The sequence below is a fragment of the Scomber japonicus genome, chromosome 6 (assembly GCF_027409825.1).
Source record: "Scomber japonicus isolate fScoJap1 chromosome 6, fScoJap1.pri, whole genome shotgun sequence".
NCBI lineage: Eukaryota > Metazoa > Chordata > Actinopteri > Scombriformes > Scombridae > Scomber > Scomber japonicus.
The window spans coordinates 1,896,549-1,915,578 of record NC_070583.1 but is presented as its reverse complement, the minus strand read 5'-3'; the positions used below and the strand labels follow the sequence as shown (position 1 = coordinate 1,915,578).

General features: G+C 39.1%; 1 protein-coding gene across 3 annotated transcripts in view; it reads right to left on the bottom strand.

Annotated features, from left to right (window-relative positions):
- The window catches only part of LOC128360612 (vascular endothelial zinc finger 1-like), a 33,381-nt gene that overhangs the window by 14,090 nt on the left and 261 nt on the right, over nucleotides 1-19,030 (bottom strand). For all 3 annotated transcript variants that reach the window (XM_053321078.1, XM_053321079.1, XM_053321080.1), the window contains exons 2-4: nucleotides 3,151-3,905; nucleotides 2,587-2,656; nucleotides 1,479-1,647 (exon numbers count right to left, since the gene is read on the bottom strand). In XM_053321078.1, the coding sequence (XP_053177053.1) occupies nucleotides 1,479-1,647; nucleotides 2,587-2,656; nucleotides 3,151-3,905 (994 nt within the window). The remainder of the gene's footprint in view (nucleotides 1-1,478; nucleotides 1,648-2,586; nucleotides 2,657-3,150; nucleotides 3,906-19,030) is intronic.

Genomic DNA, 19,030 nt, shown 5'->3' with positions numbered 1-19,030 from the left:
GAAATTTAGATGCAGTCATGGTCTGTTTGCTTCCAACACCATTTACACAATTTATTGATATTTAGAAATTGACTCGTTGGCTGCCCATCTGTATGTTTGTTGTGATAATAATGTAGGGTATCACATTATATATTATTATCATTATTATTATTATTATACCCTTGTAATTCTCAACGGATCTCATATATGTAGTGCTGGGCAGTATGACCAAAAATGCGTGGTTTCACAGTATATGAAGGTTTTTTTTTTCATGCATAATCAGGTGTTCACAACATCTTCTACTGGTTGAGAGAGGAACTACTAATCTACTGCAGTAGATTGATTTAGGATGGACTATTTTACTGTCATGATGAGTGAATATTGTTGAATTCCAAACTAGTAGTAATATCAGAGCTGCCAACACTCCCGTTTTTCTCCTGTCTTTTAGACTCATCTCCCGTGGCCCTCCTGTTTTGTCTTTTCTCCTGGGAATCTCCCGTAATTTACAGCCCCAACTTTGTTTGTTAGTTTGACAGAAGCTGAAACACACAGAGAAATGTTTTTAACTTTGAATAGAAGTGCACATGTTTCAGCCTGCGTATGACAATGCCAAGTTTACTGACTAATTAATCAAAACCAGGATGTGTTGCGTGAACTGTCATCATCTTAACCCGCTCGGCAGGCACACATCCTCTGCTGTTTGTTGAGTGGCAGGAAGCACAACACTGAAAAGGGTTCCGTCTGAAACAGTGTCGTGCGGTGCAGCGTTCCAAACATTGTGTAATGAAATACACCGGTATGGCTCTACATTAAAAATTCATATCATAACGAAAATATATACCGGTATACCACTCAGCACTACATATATGGCCTTTTGGTAGTCCAATTGACGAAAATCCATCGTAGCGACAGAGAACTTTAATCGCTGCATACACCAGTAACGGGTCATCTTTTTTCATTAGCTGCCGACACAGCTGGAGCGTATGTGCGTTCTTGACATGACTGTTTAGGGGACGTTAAAGTACAAGTGTGGATGGCCTTTTACATATCTATAATCATATCCATATGCAAACTCTGTGTATTTTACTGGTGAATAGGACACACCAGTGTATAAGTTGCACCCCACTTTTCAATGAAATACAAATCTTGTTTAAGGTGCGTACACAAAGCATTGTAGGCTAGACAATGTGATACGTGCTACAATGACCATCACCCACAGCCCAGCTTTTACGCATGAAAAAAACAAACAAAAAACGTATAGAACACAAGTACCTTCATGTAATGTACATCGCAGTAAAATGTCAGGAAGGTATGTACGTATGGAAAAAATAGATAATGCCCAAGCCTGATCAGTACCAAGTAAAATATTGTATTGTCTATTATAAAAGCATTGGAGTTAACAGATGTGTGGCTGGGGTGTTTATGTCATAGTTTAAACTTTTATGTTTGTTTGAATTGTGAGGAGCTTTAAGAGAAGTATAAGGAGACATGTGGCCTACCTTTATTATTACATGGGTTGCTGAAGCTGGCCTGGCCGTGCGTCTTGAGGTGACTTGTGATATAGGCAGCACTTAGCATTTTGCCACAGATGTTGCAGGTGACTTTGCCTTCATGCCTGATCATGTGGGAGCGTAGACGGTCTTTGGTAGCAAAAGCAGAGGTACAGGCCTATGACAGAAAACAAGCGAATAATGATAAAGATAAATGCATCCAAAGTCCAGCTAAAACTTAAACTAAGTAAGTCAGTTTTCATTGATGAACATTTGATGTTAAATTGAGACACTTAAATGCTATGAGGACAAGCTCTGCTCTATCTGCCTCTCACTGCAATGTCTGGCTGCCCCATCACAGACACACTAAAAAGAAATCAGGAACCAGCGTCCTCTATCACTGATAGCTAATATCAGTGAGCTGCTCTTCTTAAATAAGATTGGTGATGGGAGAGAAATCTGGTTACTGATCTGCAGCATGTACACATTTACTAGGTTACCATAGTGCTAGTAAATGCGTTCCCTAATTACCCATGTAACCTGGGTTCTGAGTAACCTGGTTACTTAGGTGCATGTAAACACATGAAATGTAATAGCTTTAGAATGTTAGCGGTCACCCTGAAGCTAAGAGTTTCTCCAAACTAGCTGATTAGGTGTTTGGTCTAAGACTAATACTAACAGTAGCTCTTAAGCCTCAGAGAAGTCAGAGGTAGTCCAGATTATTTCTAAGTCACTAAGACCTGCTAACAAGGTGGAAGTAATGTGCCATCTATCAAATCATGCTACTGTTTTTTGTTAAATAGTTCCTTAATCACACAGATCGGTTATCTGTCAACCAATCAACTCTAGAGATGGTGATTAAGTCAATTCATGAAACATGATGTCATCCATAGCAACCCTTCTCTTAGCTTACGACTTCTCTCACTTACTAAAAGTTGCTGTTAGTGGTTTGTGGATTGGAAACTCTTAACCAAGAACTTTTGGATAGGATAAAACATTTTGGTAATACTGACCGTGGCTGCTAGAGTTCTCAGTGATGTTATAATAAAGGACAAATCTAAAGTTAAGGCAAACACGAAAGCAATATGCAGAGAAGCAGCCAAGCCATGACTTTTACCGTAACTTGGCACTTGAAAGGCCTCTCTGAGGAATGGACATGCTTGACATGACAGCTTAGGTGATCAGGTCTGCAAGGTGAGTTAAACACAAGGAAGAAAAAATGATCATTCAACTCTACAAGTAGCATTATTTCAGCACTGCTTGTCAAATATTAACACAGAAATACACTGTTTATTGTAAACTTATCACTGAATACACCAGGTACACTGTACGGTTGGCTCGTTTCCAGTTTTGCTGGTCTGGTCCAGTGTACAGCTTTGTGCTTTGATAACAGTACATGGATATGACGGATCATATATATATATGAATATGAGAGAGAGAGAGAGAGAGAGAGAGAGAGAGAGAGAGAGAGAGAGAGAGAGAGAGAGAGAGAGAGAGAGAGAGAGAGAGAGAGAGGAGAGAGAGAGAGAGAGAGAGAGAGGAGAGAGAGAGAGAGAGAGAGAGAGAGAGAGAGAGAGAGAGAGAGAGAGAGAGAGAGAGAGAGAGAGAGAGAGAGAGAGAGAGAGAGAGAGAGAGAGAGTCCATGCAACATTAAAACAGTTCAGAAATAATGTCCAGATACCTGGAGAAGCCCTTCCCACAGACAGAGCAGATGTAAGGCTTGTGAACTCCACCATCATGGGAGCGGACATGGTAGGTCATACGATCCTTCCTCTTGAACCTCTGCTGGCAGATGGGACACTCAAACGGCTTCTCATCAGAGTGCGACAGCTTGTGACGGTTGAGGTGGTATACATCTCTGAAGGCCTTACCACACATGTCACAGCCATGATTCTTTTTCACTGGCTTGGGAGGCTTCTTAGGGATGCTCTGCTGCTGTTGATGTTGCATTGGGGTCATGACACTGGTGCCTGTGGATGTTGATGTGGTAGCTGTAGTCAAGATGCCAGCTACTGTGGTAATATATGAAGGGTTTCCGCTATTCTCACGAGGTACGGTAGATATGAGTGGCACCATCGTGGGGGCTGTTTGTGCCTTCTTAGGCCGCGAAACCATTTTAATGCCAGTGTGGCAAGACTCATGCCGCCGCAGGTGGTAGCTGTCCCGGAAAGCCTTGTTGCAGTAGCCACAGATGAAGGGCGTCTTTGATTTAGGCTCCTTTTTGACCACAGCAATTGAAGGCCCTCCACCACCTCCTCCCCCAGTCCCACTGGCCACATTGTCTTTAAGGAGTTCCGCAGCACTGACAGGGGGTTTCTGGTCCAAGGGAATGGGCAGCACTGGTTTCTGATCAGGTGGCTCCGTTCCAGAATTGAGCAAAGGCAAGAGGCTATTCCCGGCTACTTGGTGCTGGTGATGCAGAGCCTCATTGGCCTGCTGCAATGAGAATAACAGCCATGTAAAATGATGTTAATACACATCCTCAGACAATAGCCCTCACCCAGTCTCTACTGTTTTGCTGTCATTAAGCCGCTGTCTCGCTGCTTCTCTCCTCTGTCCTAGCACAGGTGGGACTAAGCCATCATGTGTGCAGCAACAGAAAAACAGACAATGGTAGAAAGTTGGCAAGACAGCTAAACTTGTCACGTTACTCTAAGTGCAATAATGGCTTGCACTTTGCATCACAATAAAATAAACAATGGAGCAAAACGTGAAACAACAGACATTCTTCTCTCATAACACAATATACATCAACATATTGCACAGCCCTAACTTTAAGTACAATAAAAGCTTTGCAAGTAAAAACCCAAGAGGAGTAATTTATCAATGCAATCCATGCAAGGTGGACACTCAAAATGACCAAAAACATTGCCATAAAGAGTGTGCTTTGCATCAAAGCCAAATAAACATTAGAGCTTGATATGAAAATATATTAGTTTTTCTTTCTTCCATATAGCACAGCCCTAACTACGCTTGTTACTATAAGTGAGTAAAAAGAAACACACATGTAGAAAAGTAATATTTTCATCTGCTTTGGTTAGGCTTTTTTTTGACCTGTTGCCAATGCTGATGTATACACTCGTTTCTTGTCACCTGGCAGATAAGACCATAATCCATGCAATCATAGATCGGTACTAAATATGATCACAAAAGACAATATATGAAGGAAGAACTCCAAGACTGTAGCTCAGGAGCTTAGCATTAAAACTTTAATGAACCTGCCAGGTGAGCCAAGCAATGTTTTAAAGCTGCTGGATTCTTAATAATCAGGTTATAGACATTGTTAGAAAGACTGAGGGCAGAACCTTGTTGCCATGGTTTCCCCGTCCGGTTAATGCGTTACACGCTATGAAGCCAGCTAACTTTATTTTCCCTAATGTGCGTCCTTAAAAGATAAGTTATGTCAAGTGATGTTTCACTGATTGTTTGCTTGACCATAACCTGTTTGATTTATGTAAATTTGACAGCATTTATAGAATTTAAACGGCAGTTATAGCACCTGTTAGTGCATTTCTATAACGGTTATAACAGTTTTCTGTTATCAGTGCTATAATTAGTAACAAGTTATTTTATCACTATTAACACGCTAATATATTGCTTTGAGAGAAATGTTTATTGAATGTTCATGATTTACACGATAACCTCGAGTTACATTGTATACCATTGTTGGCATGGTGATATATGGTTACTGTTTGTTATATTGTTTCCAGACCACACATACCCGAATATCATCACATCATCCACCCCCAATCATCTATACCATCACCTGTAACATCGGCTGATGAAGACTTATAATTAAATGTTCACTAAATGAATACCTCCAGTCCCTGACTCTTTAATGGGAGTCTCCTGTCCATATTGCCACTTTAACCAGTATTACATATAAAGTGCAGAAGAGCTGCTACAGACATTGCAGTAATTTTTGTTCTAAATCGTTGCACTTTAAGAGATAACCACAGTTTTATTTTTTCTTTTAGGGCTATGTTTTACATAGGGAAATGGTTTGGTTGCACTATTCAGAAACTTGCAAATTAGTCTCAAAATGTAAATCAATGTGAAAAAAGAATCATGATAAAATTGTGATCGCAGTTTTGTTATATAAAAAATCTTGATATGTAGGGTGTGACGATACACTCAGCTCGAGTGACACCGATTGGGTTCACGAGATCGAGACGAGACAAGACTTTAACTATATTTTTAAGAAAACTTCAATGAGGAAATACATGACTGTTATTTGAAATTCACAAAATGGAAATTGAATTGAAATGTTTTAACTAATCATCTTGTAATGAATCACTTTAGTTCTACTTTCTAAATATATAATTATCATATGCAGTATGCAGCACTGTAAAAAGGTTTCCCCATTTAGATATTTTATAGATGGATAATTTTGATATTTATGGAAATAACAACCATAAATACAAAGGTTAGATACAATCAACAATTATAATATATAAATATAAATCAAATAAAGAATCCAATAATCACAAATTATCAGTGGTGGACAGTAACAAAGTAAATTTACTTGAGTACTGTACTTAAGTACAGTTTTTGAGTATTATTTTTGGGAGATACTTTTACTTTCACTCCACTACATTTGAAGGACAAATATTGTACTTTTTACTCCACTACATTTCTATTGATGCTTCCATAGATGCGCTAGATTCCTCCGTTCCTCCTACCTCAGACTATCAGTGTAGAGACCTGAGGTTAACTTACTGCTGCTCCTCTCCTCATCTGATACTTCTAACTGAGATCTTCTCAACAGGTAGAAGCTCCACACGTAACATTATAAAAAGAAGACATGAAGTGCAAATGAGCGAAAGAAAACAGTCTTTTTTTTGGCGCGCCCCTTAATTATAGCTTCGACGAGAAATATTGTCGTGTTTTCGTCTCTCACAGCCAAACTGTGTAATTACATCATGTGACACTATTGGGCCCAAAAATACTTTTCCCTTATTGTGAAAGAGACATCTGAAAAATCAGTGAATACCTTTTTTTGAGCATTACAACAAACCTGTGAAATTACTATTACTCACCATCATCATTTGATCTGATCACATTTTGAAAGTGCTGAAGAGCACAATGAAATCGTATCCTCATTCAAGTCAGCCTAAATCAGAGCTAAATCGGGAGCGGGAGGAAAAGTATGTCGCGGTAGCTTAATGTTTGTTAAATTGCAGATGAACATTTTAAACATAATTGTATGTGCTTGTACTATCATAGTTGCCATTTTTAAACAGTTTAAAAATGTGGCAACTGTTGCAGTGCAGTTGAATGATTAAGTTGACTTTCTTTTTTATACAATTCATATCAAAGAGTCCACCCCTAATTAGCAACAACATTCATTTTGATGCATAATTTGTTCTGTAGTGTCAGATTTAAAAAAAAAAAAAAATCCCTCTGGGGTGTTTAGGAACAAAAATGTCCCCATTGAAACCCATTATAATGACATTTTTGAGGAATTATTGAAGAATTATTTGATACCATGAGCATGAACACAGCCCAAATGGTCAAGAAAATAAAAAAAATGAAAAGCCAAAAATGTCCTTAGTGAGACACAAGGGTTAAAACAGAAAAGACAGAGGACATCTTAAGTCTGCAGCTGCTGACAGGCATTGTCCAATTAAACAATAACTAGATTAGGTTTTACTTGTACTGTTTCTTGTTCATTTCCACACTCCTAACTCTTTTTCAGTACTATTTATCTTGGAAGGGACTTCACTAAGATTGCCTATGAATTTCAAATTGTAGTTTGTCATTGCTCTAGATTGCCAATACACGATTAAATCGGCAAGGGAGGGGGGCACGTTGTCCTTGACACATTTTTTGTTATGATGATGTTACTTTTAATGTTTTGCATCACATGCAAAAGTGAGCAACACTGCTGCGCTGACAAGCCGGAGATGTGTTACTCCTCCTCACTTCAAGTCACTGTCATTAACTTTTAACCTGCGACACTGTAGGAATTTATGAAAGCCCTTGTTTGAACATTTCAATAGTTTCACATTAACACAATATTCATTTGCAATTACTCTATTGAACGACCCTGAAGCATGAGCAAACGTGCTGTGTCAGTTCAGATCAAAGAGATGCGCCCCGTCACTGTCAGCACAGGGCTGGCTGACAGTCTACCCTGCGCTGAGAGGAGGGATGAGCGATGTTGCCATGCGTAAGTGGTAAACGCAACTAGCCTTGACAATAAGACATTGCACCTATTGTAATAATTTCAGAATTTCAGCCTACTACTACCGCATATTGTATTCTGTCACTTTCCTTCAATTTAAAGTATTCTCTGAACTATATTATATAGTAATTAGTTATTTAGTAGTTTTATTCTCTGAACTACAGTCACCTGCAACTTCATTGGGAACACTTGCAACACAATATAATTTAATCCAATACAACAGCTCTGCTATAAATTCTGCTTTTTTGGAGTTTATACATTTTTGGTTTTGGTTGACATTGTCAAAGAAGTGATAATTCTACTTCGTTTATTACTGAGGTTGTACTAAGTGGTGGTGGTGTACCTCCTCATGTATGTTAATGGAGTGGACAAAATATTAGGAACACCATTCAACATAATGCACCCCAATACACCACAATCACTCAATAATGAACAGAATTTTCACCTTCTTGTCAAAAAATGTATAAGCTTCATCAATGTAGAATTTATAGCAGAGCTGCTGTATTGGATTACATTAGATTGCACAGGTTAAACCAGTGAGTATATTATACATAGTTAACTTATTCTCTGAACTATATTTTATAGTAATTACAAGTTATATAGTATTATACAGTTAAGTAGTGATATTCAGCTTCAGTAGCATTATCGTCATGTTTTTGTTGAATGCCTCACTCTCTCTCTTCACGTCTGTTGAATGAAAAACATCTGAGTGACTTAAAATTGACGTTTTGTAACATCAGCTGATAAACAAGCAGCACCACAGCATTTTACACATTATGCCTTTAATATCACCTGTTTAGTTGGAGCCGTTTATTTACTCTGAGCCGGTTAGCCTGAAACTTGTTACTATAGTAACGTCACAGTTACTTGTCCGAGGATTAATGTTGTTAATGTTGCCATCATATGGCGTTGTTTTCATTAGTTTTGCGGGCTCTGCTGTTTTTTTCTGAGCAGGTTCTGCGTCAGATGATGTAGATTTATGTTTTAACCAATGGTCTGTGTTTGTTTTCTTAAACTTAATATCACTGTCAGCATGTCTGTGTTATGCTAGCGGGAGGTACAGAGAGCTACAGGTGTGTTCAGGGTTGAAGTCAGACAGTGGGACACAGCGGTTCCGGCCCGCTGCAGATGTTGGTTGGATTTATTTATTTATTTTTTGAAGCCGTTAGTTAAGGTGGCAGGCGTGTGTTGCTTAGGCGGCCGCCTTAGCTGTAAAGTGCTGAGGAAAACCCTGCTCCAATCACCAATATACAATTTTGATGGCGGATTGTCCCAGCCCTAGACATCACCCTTCACAGCAGATTGATATTGGAATCATCAGTGCAGTGTGACAGAACAGCAGGCTGCTCTCCTATTCTTGCTGAGAAAGACAGAGAGTATTTGGCTGTGACCTGCATACACATGGTAGGATAAATGCTAATTGCAGTAATGATTCTAGTGTGGGCACTGCTACAGTGTTGCCAATACATAAAAGTGAGATGAACTTGTTACGTCCCCCAGCTTTCTCCACCTCACTAAAAACACATTGCTTGATCGCTTGCACTAAGTAGGGATGTGGCTGGCAGTTAAACAGACCTCCTCCTCCCCCACAAAGGCCATAAGGGCAGTTACAGCCCAGTGCTTTGAGTTGTATTGTACTAGGGCCTGAAATTAATCTTTTAAAATAGGGGGGAATTCCCCCCTTAAATGCTTCATATAGGAGGGATTTTACTTTGTTGGGGGATTAAGGTTAGCGGGTACCATGTCCTATTCTTACCGCAGATTGTTTTTTGTCACTTTCCTTCAATTTAAGGTATTCTCTGAACTATATTATAGTAATTAGTTATTTAGTAAATACTTTAGTAGTTTCAATCTCTGAACTACAGTCACCTGCAACTTCATTAGGAACACATGTGCAATATAATTCAATCCAATATAACAGCTCTGCTATAAATTCTGCTTTTTTTAAAAAGTTTATACAGTTTCAGTTTTTGTTTACATTGTCAAAAAAGTGATATTACTGAGGTTGTTGAATGGTGTTCTTAATATTTCGCCCTCCTCATGTATGTTAATGGAGTGGACAAAATATTAGGAACACCATTCAATATAATGCACCCTAATACACCACAATCACTCAACAATGACCTTCTTGTCAAAAAATGTATTTAAGCTTCATCAATGTAGAATTTATAGCAGAGCTATAGAGTATTGGATTAAATTAGATTGCACAGGTTAAGCCATTGAGTCTATTTTATATAGTTAACTTATTCTCTGAACTATATTTTATAGTAATTACAAGTTGTATAGTATTATACAGTTAAGTAGTTATATTCAGCTTCTGTACCATCACGTTTTTGTTGAATCTGCCTCACTCTCTCTTCAGGTCTGTTGAATGAGAAATATCTGAGTGACTTAAAATTGACGAATTAAAATCAGCTGATAAATGGCAGCACCGCAGCATTTTACACATTATGCCGTTAATATCACTGTGTTCATATACTCTGAGCCGGTTAGCCTGAAACTTGTTACTATAGTAACGTCACAGTTACCTGTCTGAAGATTAACGTTGGGACTTGGGATTTTGGCCCCCTCATACCACATTCCCCCGCCTAGCTGACTGTGTTTGGACCTGAAAAGGCATGGGTCAGGTCTTTAACCTGGGCCTATGGTGATTACAGAAAAGAACTAGCCTGTCACAACTGCCACATCTCTAGGGCTGACCTCTTGAAAAGTTGCTGGCTACAATGTGAATATCTGCAAGCCAAAATATTAATTGAATATATTAAGTCCCCACTCAATGTCCCCACACACCTCCACTAAACCCTGCAGCTCCACCTCAAACCTTTGAACCTGAAACGCTGGCGTGCACACGCAGCAGCTTTAGCTTCGGTGTAAAAAAGCAAAGGCTTAATGAGAGATACTCTGATCCTGATCCACTTCTAAGTTATCTAGAGTCTTTTATTGATAAGCAAAAACAGTTTGCTTTGTTATTTGAAGAAACACAATGCAGAAAAAGATGTTTGGTTTAATAAGTCCACTTAAAGGGTATTTATTTTATAGACATAACCTCTTAACTTTGTTTTCAGAGTGCACTAGAAAGTTGGCCTGGGTATACCCCTGCTCTCTTCTGAGCGAGATTCTACTTCACTCTGAAAGTTAGCATGGCCACCAAGACAAAATCTTTGCCTGAGATAGGAAACCCAGGGTTTCCCCACAGCATTTTACAGCCAAGGCGGCAGGCGTGTGTTGCTTTGGCGGCCGCCTTAGCTGTAAAGTGCTGTGGGAAACCCTGGGTTCCCCTTGTGACCAATGTTGTTTTTTTACTTAACGTCTTCAAAAAAAAGAAATCCAATCAATGTCTGCAGCGGGCTGGTACCGCTGTGTACGACTGTCTGACTTCGACCCTGAACACACCTGTAGCTCTCTGTACCTCCCGCTAGCATGACACAGACACGCTAACAGTGATATTAAGTTTCAGGAAACAAACACAGACATGTTGCTATGGTAACTGGAGAGAACGCTGGCGTTATTTGTTCGCCGCTTCTCCATCCATGATTTTTATTGCTTTATAGTTTTCCTGTACTATTTTTACGCTATTGTGCTATTTTTTACTAACCACATTGCTCTTTGTGTGCCTTGTGCTCAATTCTCTATTTTTTTGGACCTCGTATCTATGATGCACCTTTTGGCCCTCGTCTACGATGCACCTTTCTACTGATGGAGTAGCTAGGTACCTACCTGTATGATACCTGCTACTGACGACTTCCAGCTGTCAACCTTGCAACCTGTCAACCCTTGTCCCACCTGGAAAATGCTCTCTGGATCCAATCATCGTCTTGACGGACAACTTTCATTCCCTTCCACCACCGTTCACCACCGTCTACTATTAACCGTTAGCCGGCTACTACTTGGTGCTAACGTTGTCTGGCTAGCAGTTAGCGAGGCTAGGCAGCATCCTTCCCTGGTCAGCATGGCGTTCAGCTATTCCATCTCCCCAACTCCGCCGAAACCATTCCTGGACTTAACATCCCCATCATCAAAGAACTTGCCAAACAAGTGTGATATCATAGTCATGCTGTATCAATACAGATATTTGGCTTCAATATCGAGATAATTTGTCGATATCGTGCAGCCCTCTCGTTGGACCTTTTCAAACTAAAAATTGACAGTTCATTGTACCTGGACGTTGGCCAGGTTCCCCAGGCTGGCCAAGTTAGTGCGACAATATCTCTGCATCCCGGCTACTTCGATCCCCTCAGAGTGGTTGTTTTCAGCTGCTGGACTGACTGTCACCCAGCTGTGCTCACTGACCCCTGGGCATGTTAACATGCTAATCTTCTTCAACAAGAATCAGGAGTAGCTGGAGTTACTTTACTTTGTTACGAGTGGACAGTCACCACTGCAGCCTTTAGGTGAGTCAGTCTTTTTAGATCATACTTCACAATATGATTATGGGTCCACTATTTTACAATTTAGTCTGTGAAGTCCCATTATCAATATATATTGACTTTGTTAACCAGTGGTGTGTCATCGTTAGGGGTGGAACGGTTCATTAAAAAAAAATCTGTCCCATTCAGGATCATTCGGTTTATGACACGTGCAACATAAACTGTGCCAGTGACCCAGTGAAGTTTTTTTTTTTCCATTTGGCACATGTGGGACCTATGGAGGATGGAGGCTTTTGCTCCGTGCCAAGCTTTCCAACAGTACGAGCACCGGCAGCGACTGAGAGAGCGCACATCATGTCTAGATGCAGGTTGTTTATGGCAAAGCAGCCAAACTACACAAAAACGCAAGTATTACGATACACAAACATGTGTGGAAACAAAATATCTCTAAGTAAATATCTATAATCTTTTATTATTAACAGAAATTCTGTCGTACGTTTTGTGATGAAAAGTTGTACTTTAGAGCAAAAAACGCTAGTTTTAGTAAGTCCAACATGGCCGTGTTTGTTTACAACCAATGAAACTTCAACCTAACTTCATTTTTTGGGGGGGGGGCTTTCTGTTGGACGAATGCAATGAAGTTTGTTTCGTGTACGATCCATTTGCTTCCTTATAGTTAGCCAATCATGTGTCTGGCACAAATTTCGATACTGCCCCTAAAATCATTTATTGAACGAAAATGGCAGGTCGTCGTCTAAACTGTGGATATGGATGTGTGCCAAAATGGTCATTTTGGAGAGTTCGCCTAAGCAGTCTGTACTAAAACCTCTGTAATTTTGCTCTGCTTCACTTTATCTGGACCAAACTTGGCAGAGATAATGGTCACACATTGTGCTATAATTTGATTTAGAGTTTTAGCTTCATCCATATAATTTTAAAGAGATATTCATGAAAATGTGATTTTTTTTTTTAGGGGGAAATTAAATGTAATTTATGCTTGTGTGCCATCTTAATTTACCAGTGACATAAATACTGATACTTACACATCTGAACAAATTTCACAAGTGTTCCCTTTATTATGACACCAAAATTATTCAAATAGACCTTGTAGATGCAGAGATATACTCTATGTCATTTTCGAGCAGAAACCTAAAAAAAGAGCCTAGAGCTTACGCACAGCCCGAGAAATGGGCCTCTGTCACTCGTTAGTGGGTGCGTTCTCCCAGAGCTGGCTGAAGAGTAGAGATCTGGCGAAAGCGCAAGCGGAGCTCCAAACCCTGCAGCACGGGCTCATAATGGAAAAGTAGCCTTCAGAAATGATATATTATATTATATATTATAACACTGTAACCGCGAAGACAGGCTGACAGACCATTATGCAAATATGTTTAAACAAATTATTGATGGAGTTGAGCTAAAAAGTTGCTGGCTTTCTGAGATGGTTAAAATATTTTTTGTTTAGGAAAAAATACACTGAAACGAAAAATATTTAAAAATGTAGCCTAGGCTATTCATTAAAAAAAACTAAGCAAGTGTAACTGGCCTAATTTCAGTTCAATAATTTCATGTTTGTCACTCGTCCATGTAGGACTGTCCAACAAGATGGGGCTCCAAACAGAGAATGGTGGACCGGGGTGTTGGAGCAAACCGCGGCCAAAAAGAGTTCTGGTGGATGATCGGCGGCATCAGCCGAAGGAGAAGTACAGACCAGCTACCTTACAAAAACTTTTGGCAAAGGCCTGCTTGTTGGACCCTAGATACCGGGAAAACAATTTGGAGGTGACACAGAGGAGGCAAAAAGTGCACGCTGATTGAGGAGATATTAGATGTGGAAGACGGAGGAGGCTGTGCCAGTGCGTCAGCTGCTGCACAACAGCAGTCCTCCGCGCAAACAGCGATGCCACCAGCGGCTAAAAGAAAAATCCTTGGAGACCTGCTGAAAAACGATCGGTTTCTATCGCTTTTGCACGTCATATCAATTATATAATGTCACTGTGTGGATCATTAACCTTGTTGCAGTGTGCTCCCTGGTTATAGTTAGTGAACTATCAGCTTCTACCTGCTCAGATCTCACAGTCAGCAGTAGGAGAGCAGCAGGGGAATCAAGCGGTTACTACAAAAATAAACCATTATTATTTTTATCTTTTATTTACAGAAAATACCTATTTTTGTGTAGCATACATGTGTATGTTATTTTGTTAAAGCTATCAGACATTAACATTTAGTTGTTTTGTTTAACTCTTTATTTATAATTTAATATTACTTAAACAACTCAGGGACTTCCAAGCAGCAACATGTTGTTTGAGCACTTTTTTGCATTGTCAATTTGAAATAATATTTTTGTTTTTGAATGAAGGGGTGGAAATGTAAAATATATTTTTTTATCAGATTCATCAATTAATCGAAAAAATAATCGACTGATTAATCGATTATCAAAATAATCGTTAGTTGCAGCTAGGGCTGAACGATTTATCGTTTTCTGATCAAAATTGCGATTTCAGACAACGCGATCACATCGCCAAAGCTGCAGTTTTTGCAGCGCTCCTGACTGACCCAGGATCTGTTGTGTCAACTATTTTACAAATACATGCTGTCTCCCTACCATCCTGCCAAGCTCACCAATCAGAAGCGGCATGCTACTCGTGGACAGGTCACGCTAACCAATCAGTATTAACCGGCTCCTTAATTATAATTATTCAGAAATAGCTTCAGCTGGATCAGAAGCGAAGTTAGGGGATTTAATCCCCAAGAAAACCAGCACGTCGGTCATTTGGGAGTGTTTTGGGTTTGAGGCTGCAGACGTGCACCAGAAACAGGTACTGTGCAAAACCTGTCGCGCTAAAGTTGCAACATCCAGGGGAAACACAACCAATTTGTACCTGCACTTGAAAAATCAACACAAGCATTTGCATGACAGAAGATATATGATTCCCTCCCGCACCTACTTCAACCAGGTTGCCATCCCACAGCTGTACGCAGAGTGTAAATGCTGGTTTTCTTGACAAAAAAATGGTAAAGAGTGATGTAAAGATGTCAGGGAAGCGAGTATTATTGTTGATTAAGTACTTTTGGGATTGTATTTGTTCTGCACTTCACCCTGACTTGTGGTGTCAGCCTTTGTTTAAAAAAAGATATGAGTTTTATTTTATTACCATTACTTGTCAAATTCACTTAAAAAGATAGTCCAGGTTTCTTAATATACAGTAGGGTTGAATAAAGTACCTTAACTGCTGCTATAGATGTTGATAAGCTAGCTCTCTTGAGCCATAAAAGACTGACCTTGACCTACCTACTTGACTGTTGGGCAAGATCCCTTTTTCCTTTATTGGAATTGTTGAATTTTGTTTTTCTTATTACTTATTTAACATTGTTTAGTTTTTTTGGAATTGTTTTGTATTCTATTTAACTTTTTTTTTAAATTAACACAATTAAGGATTTTTTGCCATACTTTTTTTAAGTACTCTTTTAGTTCTTCATTTGTAATAACTGCCATTGGTCTTTAGTTTTTATCCTTGCATTAGAGTAATAGCATTTAATGTTTTAATGTTACTGTACATTGTGAATATTGCACTGAAGCTTGATTTGAAGGAAATCGTGAATCAAATCGAAATCGCAATATCTGCCAGAAAAATCGCAATTAGATCTTTTCCTAAAATCGTTCAGCCCTATTATTTTTCAAATTTTTCTTCTGGGGGACCATACCCCCGGACCCTCCTAGTGTTGCTAGGTTACCGACACACAGCACCGCTGCTACAAAAAATTCTAGGGGAAACACTGTTGCTGATTCACTTTCTTACCTACCTGCTAGCATTACCATACTATTAAAATACCTAGCTATCTAACTAATTCATCCCACAGCAACATCTCATTCACACATGGCCTAACTGGTCATTGATAAATGATACTGAAGACATCATTGACAAATGGCAGCTCAGCAGTGGAAAACAACAGACAAAACCAGAAAGAGGTATCAACATTTCAGAAGAGCATGGACATACCTTCATATACAAATTTTTCTTTTAAAAACATTTTTTTCAGGCTTATATGTCAACAACCCACATGTGCAGTGAGCCTTGTTATTGTAAATAGGGGTCAAGGGACTATTAGCCTAGCTGAAGATCAGATCCAATAGTCAGCATTTTTTCTGAATATTAGATTTTTAAAAATCTAATTATGGATATGCAAGCAAGCAACATCCAACCCATAGCACTATCTGATTGGTTACAATTACAAAGCCGCGTTTTGAAGTACAGCAGCAGATATGCCTGAAGTTGCAATAAATATGACTATCCTCTATGCTAAAAACAACACAATCTTATGATCCATTTCTATGACAATAAGCATATCCAGTTTCCCAGTTACACTGCTGAAACCGAACAACGCAGTTTCATGTAGCGTTATAACATAAGCTAACATTAGAGGTAACTTGAATGCCATAGCGAACAACAAATTTGTTTGCCACCTAGCTGGCAAATAAATTGATGGGCTATTGATGTCATTTCTTGCACATCACTTAGTAGGGCTGGTCATACTCTCAGTCTCAACCAGATCCACTAGATAATGATAGGGTCTGGCCACTGGAACGTTTCCAACACTTGTAGGGACAAGAAACTCCTCTGGTTGAACGACCACTAACAAGTGGCAACCAGGTTAATAAAACCTTTGTTAAGTGAAAACATGTCAAACAGGGCTTGAGCGTTATTTTTGCCCAGTTACCCTGGGAGACTAAATCTGGACAACTTTCTGCAATTGTGTGCAGTCTGATTGTCCTAGCTGTCAAACCCATGGTCATGGTCAGCTCCTGATGTCACATTTGTTTACTTTGACAGAAAAGGCAAAAGTGGTATAATGCATAGAAAGCCACTTAAGAATACCACACAAGAAAGTAGCAATAGAAGTCTGAAACCCAAACTCAAGATTAAGGAGAAATTCTCTTTAAATTAGGCTGCAGCAGATCGGGCATCAATGTTTAGTACTTGAACACGCTAATGAAGCTCCTAGCAAAAACTTTCACTGTTTTCCTAAAACCAAAGAGCCCTTTTCAGCATTTCCTTACTTACAACTTCTCCTAATCAACAATGGCTTTGATCTGATACAACTAACAAACTACAGATGTGATATATCTTACACAAATTAAATCTTCCACCATTATGTATATCACTAAATACATTGTCAAGAAAAGCAAAAGTTAAATGTATTCAATAAAAATGATCCTGTTAATAGAAATGGTGTCAATAATAATAATTTACAAACATTTCTAAAACCTGGTGTCAGATCATTTTGAAGCTGCAAGACAACAACAACAGGAAAGAGGAAAGTTCCAAGAAACACTGCAACCTGACAGCCCTGATATGAATGGGAGCAGTCCTGTGGCGCAACGGGGTTGCTGTTATATGTTTATTGTCCAGCGAGGAATAGATTGATTAATCGCATAAGTGACTACCTTGATATGTTTCACTGTTAAACTAAACTAAGAATATAATTAGTTCCCGCCGTGATTACTTCCAGAATGGTAAAATCCTGTCTGTGTGTGTGTAATATATATACACACACACACATATGTATGTATGTATGTATGTATGTATGTATGTATGTATATATATCCAACCATAAAGCTTTGCATTCTGCTATAATGCTGGTAGCGCTACCAGTGAAGTTAAGGCTAGAAGTTAAAGCTTTGTACAGGTTACTGGATAAATTCAGTGATTTTAATTAAATTAGTAAATGGTGAAATACATTTGGATCACTTCAGTGACTCTAGTGCAGTGTTTTGTTCTTCCACTGTGGCACTGAAACTTTACAAAATCTGAACAAAATCTCTACAACATATTGGTGTTGGATTTATCAAGAAGAAAGCTGAAAAATTAACAATTGTAATTACATAATTTAGCTGTTGCATCAGGGTCCTCGGGCTTCTGTGTAAATGTTATCGTAATACATTATGCAGTGGCATATTGTTTTGTTTTTGCCAATACTTAAAATTTTAAGCTGGAGGCAAACTTAAAATCCCGTTCCTCGTTCAACAGATGATACTCATGTTGCCAAAAGCCTCTGATGATTCTCTACTGTCAATAAGCAGAAATGTACTGAGCAGTCACTGTATGTCAGGAGAAGTGTTTCTTACAAACACAAAATGTACAAGCCTAAAATTAGCCACATTCTGTGTTAGCTCAGGTCTTCTAATAAATTCTGCACATAGTTTAGTAGAGTAACTCACATTACTCAGCACCAGTTTATCTACTTAAAGCTCATTGAATAGTTAACACTACGTTACACCCATCCTGATGAAGGGTCAGAAAGGTTCTATAGAATGTATATACAACATATTGGCGTGCCATTAGGCAAAGAAAAAACGTATGAAAAAGTTGCACATGCTACATCATGTTTTTAAAAACAAAAGGCCGCATTCAAATGTGGAATTTGTATGTTGGCTAGCGTTAATTTCTCTCTTAAAAAGGATAAAGTTAAAGAGTCGAATAATAGAGACTGAAAGTTTACATGTTCGTGTTCGGTCTGTGGCTCAAGACTTGTTGTAAAATGGACAGTTTGGTTAATTCACTGCTCTCCGCGTGCTAGCTAGCCTTCAATTTAATTAGTGTGTTAGCCTGAGCTAGCTCAACTTCTCGTTGATTTAGGGCTGTCTGGTGTAACAGATCTTAAAACCATTACGTTACCTGAAGTGTGCAACTCTCAATAAATAACTGCCTACCAGTGCTCGTTATACATACTGTGTAGAGGATAGCTGAAGTACAGACAAGAAAAGTAAACTGGTTGTTAGCTAACCCGTTAGGCACTTAGCTTAACATATCTACACGCAAAGGACTCGAGCTACTAGCTACTTTGCTAGCGCGCGCCCATCACCAGCAGTGACACCGGGATTGAGCTTCGCGGCGATTTACTACTAATTGAGACGGCTATGACATTCTGATGTAATGTATAGTTCAAACAATGTAACAAACACCAAAGACGGCATCGGAGACCCTCTGTAGACAAGACATCGCCCGGGG